The sequence below is a fragment of the Muntiacus reevesi genome, chromosome 11 (genome assembly GCF_963930625.1).
Source record: "Muntiacus reevesi chromosome 11, mMunRee1.1, whole genome shotgun sequence".
Lineage (NCBI taxonomy): Eukaryota > Metazoa > Chordata > Mammalia > Artiodactyla > Cervidae > Muntiacus > Muntiacus reevesi.
The window spans coordinates 81,612,164-81,622,577 of NC_089259.1; the positions used below are offsets into that span (position 1 = coordinate 81,612,164).

At 54.0% G+C, this 10,414-nt stretch overlaps 1 protein-coding gene across 2 annotated transcripts; it reads left to right on the top strand.

Annotated features, from left to right (window-relative positions):
• Positions 1–3,904: 3,904 nt before the first annotated feature.
• On the top strand, positions 3,905–9,963 carry ING1 (inhibitor of growth family member 1). Of its 2 annotated transcripts, none has more exons than XM_065902014.1 (2): positions 3,905–4,155; positions 8,083–9,963. In XM_065902014.1, exons 1-2 carry the CDS (start codon positions 4,020–4,022, stop codon positions 8,781–8,783), a joined length of 837 nt encoding a protein of 278 aa, XP_065758086.1. In that variant the 5' UTR covers positions 3,905–4,019; the 3' UTR covers positions 8,784–9,963. The 2 variants fall into 2 exon arrangements, with proteins under 2 accessions (XP_065758086.1, XP_065758087.1); XM_065902015.1 differs by lacking the exon at positions 3,905–4,155 and adding an exon at positions 5,621–5,759.
• Positions 9,964–10,414: the final 451 nt, after the last annotated feature.

A 10,414-nucleotide genomic window follows, 5' to 3' on the forward strand; every position in this document is an offset into this window, starting at 1 on the left:
GACTACTGGAGTGTTTTGCCATTTGCGTCTCCGGGGGATCTTCCCAACCCAGGGATTGAACCCACGTCTCCTGCTTGGCAGGCAGATTCTTGACCACTAAGCCACCTCTTTCACTGTGTCCACCACCAAATTCAGAAAAGGGTAATCTCTGTGGAGGTTCACCTGTTGGAGGTGGGAGGAAATCTGAGCAGTAAAACATCTGATAGAGAAAGCTCTGACAGATATTAGATATGCCAGAAAACTAAGAAGATGAACAAAAGGCTTGACTGCAATCTGTAAGAACATGAAGAATTTGAGGAAAAAGCTAGACGTCTTTAAAACAAATTTAGTAAGACTGAAGATGGAACCCTGCATGTGAACCTGGCAGCTGGCATGTTTAACTGGCCATGGGAAATCATGGTTTTTTAAACTAACAAAGGTATATTCTGTCCTCTGAAAACTGGTCCTGTAAAGTGCTCAGCCCTTGGCCAGCAGCAGTGCTACCTTAAATCTTCTGGGAATCTTCAAACAGTGAAAAACAGACACATTCTTCACTGATGTTTAAAAACATGATTCCTCTTGCAAGTTCAAAATTAAAATGACCAGGAAGATATAGTAGCATACATACCCAGAGAGAGAGAGAGAGAGAGAGAGAGAGAGAGAGGTTGCAGTTAATTTGACTCCTCCCAGTCTAGGTCAGAACAAGTAAGTATATTAAAATTAATGATTCCAAAATGTCATGAATGCCATTTCGTGCCCCTTAATGACAACAACAAAAACTGTAGTTCTCAGCATTACATTTTGCTTCAAAGCAAAATCTGTAAATCCAAAGTACAGTAGATGAGGTAGCACATATTGTTTAGGGCACTTCAAGTTTGAGATGAACGTGTTAGGATTTATATTTTAAACAAGTCAAAACAGAAAGAATTATAGTTCATCTCTTTTTCTTCCATAAGTTTGAGCATCTTCAGTGAAACTAGAACTATAACCTTAGAAAAAACATTTAATATCAATTTTTGAAACACACTCCAAAGAACAATAACTGAATCTACCCAAATTCTTCAATGTATTCGCAAAATTAAGCTCCTTTCTTTAGTGGCATTTTTAAATGGGTGATTACAGTTATGCTCTAGTTATTGGTCTTCTAACCTTGTCCATTCAATGTTGAAGTCATTGGCATACATTTTAAGAACTTGGTAAAACTAATCAAATATTTTCTGGCTTTTTAGTCCAAGGGGTAAACTAAATGACTTACAAACATTATTCACCACTGCTTCCCTAGTGCACAGAACAGAACAGTAGCTAGCACATGGTGAACTGTGAAAGTCGCTCAGTCATGTCCCACTCTTTACGACCCTATGGATATACATACAGTCCATGGAATTCTCCAGGCCAGCATACTGGAATGGGTAGCCTTTCCCTTCAGGGGAGCTTTCCAACCCAGGGATCGAACCCAGGTCTCCCCCATTGCAGGCAGATTCTTTACCAGCTGAGCCACAAGAGGGGGAAGCACATGGTAGGTGTTCATTAAATATTTTTTGTTGAAAGAAACAATTTTTTTTTTGTCTCACGTGTCTGTGAAGTTCATGAAAACATGAGGAATCGTTATTGAGATGACATCGTCTTTTAAAAAACAAAACCAAAATAAAACAGTCCACCTTGATTATTACTGAAAGGAGTAAGTACTTTCTCACCTTTATCCTTAAATCCAGATGAACACTACTCAGTTTAAGGCAATAAATGCCTGGATTAAAAGTACCTGCCTCTTTCTTGCCAATGTACTTTAAAGTTACTTGTATCTTTTTTTAATCCAGCGTTCACTATCTAGTTCACATAATATATTCGTTTCCACATAGCGTTGTAGTACTAAAGTCTTGTGCAGGCTAGTGACCCATAAATGAAATTGATAACTCAGCGTCCGCTTTAAAGTGGGCCCAAACTGGAAAAATGTGAATCTCTAAGTAACAACCGTTTCCCCAAATTTTCGAAGTGAACATTCTCCTCATTGCGGGGGGTGGGGGTGGGGGGTTAAGGGGGCTGATGTAAAGAGGAAACTCATTTCAAAGTGTTAAGTACTATTCTGCGTTGGTCAGCGCAGCAACGATCCAACCTGAAAACTCGTTTCGAAAGACGAAAACAGCTCAACACGGTCTTGCGCTGTTTACGAGCCCATCACCTGGCCAAGGCGAGCCGCGCTGCGGACAATCGCCCATTTTAAAAACACCGGGCTGGGCTGCAATTCTACTGGTTACAGAGAGGGACTGAAAATTTCCGAGCGGTGTCGGCTGTCACAACGCTGCTTCTGCGGACCCTCGGGGCTCCACCAGAGCCACGCTGCCGGGTGGAGGGGCGGGACCGCGCGGGGCAGAGGGGCACCCGGGAGGGAGGGAGGCCGAACCCCCATTCCCCGCCGAAGGGGCGGCGCAGAGCTGGTAGAGGACGCCCGTAGGCTGGGGCCGAGCTACCGTGCAGGGTTAGAGACGGCGACAGGACGTCTGCGCCCAAGGAAGGGAGACACACGGGGCGAAGACTACTCCGCCGAGCTCGCCCGCCTGCAGCAGCGGTTCAGGCGCAAGCCCCAGGCTCGCGGACAAAGCCCCGCCGTGGTCACGCCCACGGGGCGGGGCCTGGACCGGAAGGGGCGGGCAGCCGCGCGCGGGCTCGTCGTCTAGGCAACCGGGCGCGATGAAAACCCAACTTAAGTTTAGCGCCAGAAGGACAGAGACGTGGGGGGAGGGGAGGGCCCAAGACTGAGAGAGAAACCCCCCGGCCCCCTAACTGGAAGCCGGCCCCGCCCCGCCGTGGGTGGTATTTCGAACTGGGGGCGCGGACTTCAAGAGCGGCATCCAGGCCACGAGAGAGAAGAAGGGCCGCCTGGCCTCTCCGGGGGCCCGGCGTGGGTTCCCCTCTCGAGCCCCTTTGTCTCCAAGCCGCTTGGCTCCAGCCTCCACCCGGCGACACAATAAGGGCGGGCAGTGAGGACCGCGCAAGCGCGGGAGCCGCCGGGGCCGCTGGGAGTGGTGGTCCGACCACCGATGGTAGGTCTCTCCCGCGCGGACCGGCGGCCGCTGTGGCCGCCCTAGTGCGCACGCGCGCCCACTTCCGCCCGACCGGGCTCCGCCCGCCCCGGGAGGACGCGGGTTTCCAGTAGTGAGACCCCGGCGGAGGGGGCGGTACCCGAGCTCACTCCGCCCCCCTTCTCGTCCTGATTGGACCATCCAACTGAGCGCGGCAAGTCGATTGGCTCCCGAGGTTGCCAGTCTGTTCCGAGCCGTACTTATATATTTCCCCGCTGCAGAGCGGGTGGGGAGTGTGAGGGGCTGACGGCGGGAGGGAGGTGGTTCATGGGGCTGGTGGCGGGGCTTCTGCTGCGGGCTCGGCTCCGGCCGTTTTGGGCGGGGCCGTCTGCCGCCCTGCGGCACCCCCCCCCGCCCCAGTGGGAGTGCGGTTCCGCCCGGCGCCGCTCTGCCTGCAAGTGCGAAACTCCTAGTAAAGTTTGCGCCCCGCCCGCCGCCCTCTGCCCGCGAGACCCCCGCCCGGGCCGGAGTGACAGGCAGAGCCCCACCCCCGGGCGGCGGGGCTGGCGAGGGGCGTGCGTGCGGCGGGGGCGGGGCCCCCGGGGGAGGGGGCGGTGGCGCCGGGGCGCATGCGCGGTGCCGGGGGGCCGAATGTTTCCCAAGTGTTTGAAACTGGTATTTGGGTTTTCCACGTTGGACAAGTGCGGCGCGGCGGGCGGCGCGCGCCCCTTCCCGCGCTCGCTCGGCCCCGGCCCCGGCCCAGGCGCCGGGGTGCGCGCCCGCACGCCCGTCTGTGCCCGCCCCGCGCCCGAGGCCGCCGAGCACCGGCCCGGCCCGCCAGGCGCCGGTCCCCGGGCCCAGGCGGCGCGGCTCGCAGATGTAGCGGCGCGGGGCCGGCTGGAGTGGGGGGGGGGGGGCTCGCCGGCGGGCGGGAGCCTTGCATTTTGCAGCGCCGGGCTCCGAGGGGGCGGGGGCCGGAGGAAGCGGAAAGCCGCGCGGAGTCGCCGGGGACCGCGGTGAACCATGTTGAGCCCTGCCAACGGGGAGCAGATCCACCTGGTGAACTACGTGGAGGACTACCTGGACTCCATCGAGTCTCTGCCTTTTGATCTGCAGAGAAACGTCTCTCTGATGCGGGAGATCGACGCGAAATACCAAGGTACGGCGGGATGGATGGGCGGGGGCGGCTGCTCCATCCCCGCCGGTGGCTGCGCGCCGCGGGGCCGCGGGCCGTCCTGCTTCCCCTCCTGGAGAGCCGCGAGCTCGCGGCGGGGCCTTTGCCGGGCAGAAACAAAAGGTCTGGGGCGTCTTTGATTTGCCAAGGTCCTTGTGCGCGAAGCCCGGGCACGGAGGAGGAAGGAGGAACGGGAGAGGTCTCGATGCCAGGCTGCGCGAGCAGAGCGCTCTTTGTAGTGAAGTGACGAGGCGGGTGCTGCGGGGGAGGGGGCGCAGGGGGCGCAGGCCACGGCGCCTGGGGAGGGCTGTGCCGCGGCCGTCAGGCTGAGGGGCGCGGGGACCGGGCTGCGCGCAGGGCTGCCGGGAGGGCGCAGAGGGCGAGGGGTCCCTGGAACCACCTCCAGCCAGTCCAGAATCTGAGTGTTACGTAAAGTCCGGGGTCCGTACTCCGCGTGGTGCGGCCCCAGTCGCCCCCACCCAGCCCCCAGCTCTCGCGCGGCGCCGGACACCGAGTGAGGGACGCCGCGGCCGGGTGTAGCTTGCGGAGGGCCAGGGCTTTATTTCGTGTGTGCCGTGGGAAGGGAGGGGAAGGAGGACGGAGCGAGGAAGTCGTCCATCCTTGCTGCGCTCGAGGGGCGCAGGCAGGTACCTTCGGCTTGGAGAGGGACCTGGCAGGGGAGGGGATCTGTGCGTCGTCCTCTGCAGCCCCCGCCGCCTAGACTGCCCGAGAGACGCAGGGGTCGGGTCCGCGGGGAATTGTCGGCCGTTGGGGAAACTTTGCTGCCTGGTCAGTCACGGCGCTGGGGGCTGTGTCTGGGCGGTGGACAGTCCCTCGGAGTTTACTAATGTTTACAGGGCTGCGCAGCAGGGAAACGGAAGAGTGGGGGGAGGCGGATAACCAGGAAGAGCACTACAACGAATTGGCCTCCCGTATGGCAAGGCGCCCCTGCGCGCTCTGCCCAAGGCTCTGCTTCGCGGCGACTTATATAGGCACCTGATTAGCATATTGCGATCGTTCCGCCTCGGCCTCCTGTGATTGGCCTCAGTATCTCCCATGGAGTGTCCTTATCAGTCCGTCGCCGAGCCATTGGTTCCTCGGCCGGGTGGGGGCGGGCCTTGCACTATGAGTGGCACTGCTGTGTTTCCGCTGCCTTCTTTTTTCCCTTGCGTAAGTGGGGCGGGCAGGAGGGAGGTGGTCGAGTCGATTCGAATGTGTTCGGGTCGCCCGGCCTTGGGCCTCGCATTGGCCATTGGTGCTGCGGGGGCGGGCTGTGTCCTCCCTTCCTGCGTCGTGATTGGTGCCCCGCCTGGCCCCCGCCCCCCGGCCCGGCGAGCCCTATAGGCAGTGGCTCCAGAGGCGGGGCGCGCCGCCCGCTGGCCGCCTCTCCATTGGTGGGGGCCGGCTCGGCCTCGCCCCCACCCCACCCCCAAGGACGGGAGCAGGTCACTTCCTCCGGGGAGCAATGGCGGCACCCGTGGGACCGGCGAGGCCGGCGCTCCGTGCTGCTGGGACTGGCGAGGGTGCGGTCGGGCCTCCCGCCCGGGCCCTGGGGGCCCGCGGGAGCGGCCGCGCGGAGCGGCGGTGTCGTGAGTGACCCGGGCCTGGTGGGTGGGTGCCTCGGGCGCGGGTGGCGTGCGCTGTGCTCGGAGACGGAGGGTGAAGACTCCCTGTTTTACCACCTCAGAGCCGGGGGACAGCCGCTTCTCGCGTGTCCGGCTCCGCGGGAGAAGACCAGCCCCACCGACACCCCGGCGGGGCCCCGAGGGAGCCTCGTCACCCGGCATATAGTGCTCCTAAGTTATTCGGTTGGGACTCGCCATAAACGCCGAGATTTGCAGCGCAGTCTAGTCTCGAAATTAAGGCTTCATTCTTAACTCCTCGGTTGCAAGTCAAGCTGTGATTAACATTATTTGCTTATTTTCAATGGGACATTAATTTATAACGATGGACTGTAATTCGTTTGCCAGTGATATCTGGGGTTATTTTCAATTTAAAATATTTTCCAGTTATTTTTAAAATGTTATTTTTTTTAAATGCTGATGCAACCCAAGGAAGAGGGCTTCCTAATAGAACTTTGGTGCCATGCCTATGTAAAATTAAAATACATTTCTAATAATTGGACAGATCAGATTAAACTTTGCTGCAATCTCCGTTAATCCTTAAGATTGTTTTCCTGGTACCATTACTTTCACAGTGTGCTCATGTGTGGAGCCTTTTTAGAAAAAAGGGTTAGCACCAGTTGGAGCTGATCAGCTTGAGAGACCAGGATGCCTCTCTAGTTAGACCCGGGTTCTTGTTTACAGATATTTGTACTTCCGTGGCTCTGTTGATAAAGAGTGCCTTTCTTGGGGCATTGAAGAAATGTATACTGTTGTGTAGGTAACAGAATTATTTCTTGGTGATTTTTTGATGGGATGTTTGTTTCTTTTCCACAGTAAGGCTTAAGGGGGCTGTGAGCTTGGTTGTGATGTGAAAGGTGTACATATTAACTTTCAAATTAGTGGTATGATGGGATTGGTGTCTTTGCAGTGAAATGCTAACATTGTCTTCAGAAATTTGGGTTACTGATTAAACCAAGTGATATAGTTTTGTAATACGTAATTCACTTAAAAATAAATGGCAGAAACTCATCTTTTAACACCTATGAGATAGAACTTGGATAAGTTGAACAGAGCTGTTTGTTTTCAGGCTTACTTATTCCAAGAGCCCCTGAGACTGTGGCATTCCTCCTTTCTAGTAGAAGACAGTCTGAATAATATAGCCTGGAAAATAATACATGCTTAAGTCATGTTGGCCTAAGTTCATAGGTTTACCCTGGCGTTAGGTGTGTGCCTTATAACTAATTGGAGATAAGATCTGGAAGTGGTCATGTCACATTTTATACACCCTCTACCAACATCCTCCCCAACTTCCTAGCTGGAAAGTTGAATTGCCTTATCTTAAGAGACTGCAAAGGGTATTCAGGAATAAAGTCTGGTACTGTGTAATGGTTACTGTTTAGGGAAAATAACTCTGGGAATTTCTGTGTATTTAAATAGAGTTTTGGCAAGAATATTTACTTTCCTTGGTTCAGTCAGATTTATCTAACAGCTTTTATTTCTTGAGAAATTGCCTAGTTCCATTTGCCAAATTACATTTTAAAATCAGGTATACTGTTTTCTAACCTGTCCAAATAGATTAACATTTAGTAGGAGGGAGTTTTGTTTGTTTTAAAATCTGTTGCCTTCTATAGATACAAATGTCATTCATTGTTCTGAGCTGTAAAGGGAAAAGTGAAATCTGTTACCTTTGTGTCCAAGCAGGGCTGCTGTGGTCTGACTCCTCCTTACAGACCGTTTTTGTCTTCAGTGACAGGGTGATAGAGATATTTCCATGCATGCTGTGATGCAATGATGTGGCGAGTAAACTGAGGCTGGGCCACTGAAGTATTTATATAATCTCTCTAATAGTAGCTTCTAGATGTCGGTGCACTAAAATAAAGAGAATAACAGCCTTTAAAATGTTCCCAAAATGCTTGGATAAGAACAGTGGAAATATAGGACATAATTAATTTTATAGAAAATAAAAACTTGGACCTCCATGCGTCGCCTAAACTTGCATTCTCCCCGTGGCCCCTTGTGTAGGGAGTTTTTGTTACCTGTGCTCTGAATGCGTGCAGCCCGTTGGGAATCTTTGGAGTGCACTCTGATAAATGGGAACCGTGTTAACATTTGTATTTAGTTCCAGAGATTTCTTTTTTTTTTTTCCTTTTTGTAACGGGGAGTGTAAAAAGCCTGTTAGAAAGGCGTTCATGTTACCCATTTTTCGTACTGGGAAGCCTTGCGTTGGTCCTTTTTGTCCCTGACAGCCACGGTTTTGTGGGTTGGAGACTGTGCCCCGGGGGTCTAACGGTTGTTTTCCCCTTGGCAGAGATCCTGAAGGAACTGGATGAGTACTACGAGAAGTTCAAGCGGGAGGCAGACGGCGCCCAGAAGCGGAGAGCGCTGCACTGCATCCAGCGGGCGCTGATCCGCAGCCAGGAGCTGGGCGACGAGAAGATCCAGCTCGTGAGCCAGATGGTGGAGCTGGTGGAGAACCGGGCCCGGCAGGTGGACAGCCACGTGGAGCTGCTCGAGGCCCACCAGGAGGCCGCCGACGCCACGGGCCACAGCAAAGCCGGCCAGGACAAGGCCAAAAACGAGGCCATCGCCCAGGCGGAGAAGCCCAACAACAAGAGGTCCCGGCGGCAGCGCAACAACGAGAACCGCGAGAACGCCGCCAACAACCACGACCACGACGACGTGACTTCCGGCACGCCCAAGGAGAAGAAGGCCAAGGCCTCCAAGAAGAAGAAGCGCTCCAAGGCCAAGGCGGAGAGGGAGGCGTCGCCCGCGGACCTGCCCATAGACCCGAACGAGCCCACCTACTGCCTGTGCAACCAGGTCTCCTACGGGGAGATGATCGGCTGCGACAACGACGAGTGCCCCATCGAGTGGTTCCACTTCTCCTGCGTGGGGCTGAGCCACAAGCCCAAGGGCAAGTGGTACTGCCCCAAGTGCCGGGGCGAGAGCGAGAAGACCATGGACAAGGCGCTGGAGAAGTCCAAGCGCGAGCGGGCCTACAACAGGTAGTGGCGGGCCCGCCGGACCCCGGCGGCCGCGCGCCGCTGTTCGCTGCGGCCCCCCGGGCGGGCGGGCGCAGGGACGCACCTGTGGGCGAGGAGGACCGTCCCCGTGGGGCGCCGGCGCCTCTGCTCTCCCGGCGGCGCACGTGTGTAACAGGAACGCGGTCTGTGGGCCAGCGTTTGAGAAACTGCAAATACAGGTTTGAATGAAACACCCACGTCAGTCTCTGATTTTTTTTGTTGTTGGGGGTTGGGGCGTCTTGGCAGCAACCTCACACATTAGATGTGGGAAGAAAAGAGTCCATCTCGCCACTGTTTTATTTGAATAAAAATTTACTACTTCATGAACACATTTTTTTAAAAAAATTAGCCAAGTTGCTAAAATCATGGCCTGTGGCCAGTTGGTTTCTTGCTGTAATAGTGTGTATCCGTGTAACAACTCAATAGACAAGTTTTAACGCTTGAAAATTGTTTTTTGAAAACGCTAAACGGTTAATTTTACCAGACAAACATTTTATATTCTGGCCTATTCCCCAAATGGCCATTTTTAAATGACTGCATACGTTTGTTCCTGAACCAAACTGGAGAGATCCAGCTTCAGAGCATGCTTTTGCTGTCACAGATACCAGGGTGGCTGTCTCTAACTTACAGAAGTTGTACCAGTGAGGGTTTTCAAGTGAACCTGGCACTTACTGTATTGTAATCAGAAGTGCAACCAGATGCCACCACGTGCAGGAGAGCAGTGCAGACATGACGTCAGATAAAGGCACCTTGGCCAGTTTGTTCATCCACCAGTATATTTAATCTTGACATAAGTACGTGTTACATTTTTGTCTTAAAAACGTGTACACCAGCAGTATAGACAAAGCCTTAAGGAAATTTTGTATTATTGTTCTCACTTAATCAAGTAGAATTATCCTAATTGCCAGGAAAAAAAATAAGTGTTAAAATAGGAGTGTATGTTTAGACCAGGAGTTGGGAAATGACTGTCCACAGACCAAATGCCGCCCACCACCTGCTCTTGTATAGTGTGTGAGCCAAGGATGATCTTCAGATTGTTAAATGGTTAAAAAAAAAAAAAAAAGTCAACATAAGGATACTATTTCATGGCATATGAAAATTATATGACCTTCACGTTTTAGTGTCCGGAAATAAAGTTTATGGGCACAGCCAGGCTCATTTGCTAACACGTTGTGTGTGGCCGAGTTTGTCCAGCGTCAGAGTCGAGCACTTGGGACCGAGACCGCAGGACCCACAGAGCTGAAGTCGTTTCCTTCCCGGCCCCAGCCCCACCGAAGGACTGCGCTGACGTCGGACTCAGACTAGCGGCCGCGGTCATCGGCGTCTTCACTGCCCACATACCGCGTGGGTCGGTGGAGCTTGAGCTCCGAGTGGTAAGGTGGTTCCCTTTAACCCTGCGTGGGCAAGGGCCGTTTCTCTGCAGGGTCTGCCGGGTCTCTGAAGCCACCGCGGGGGAGGTCGGGCCGCTGGAGCGTCGGGGGACGCCTGTGGCCGCTGTTCACTCCACGTGAAACCAGGAGTCCGTTCTCTGACTGTTAACCTTTTCGTCTGGTAAACAGTTGCTGAGAACTTTTTTTGTGCCAGACGTCATTCCCTAACTTTGACAGTGAATTGCCA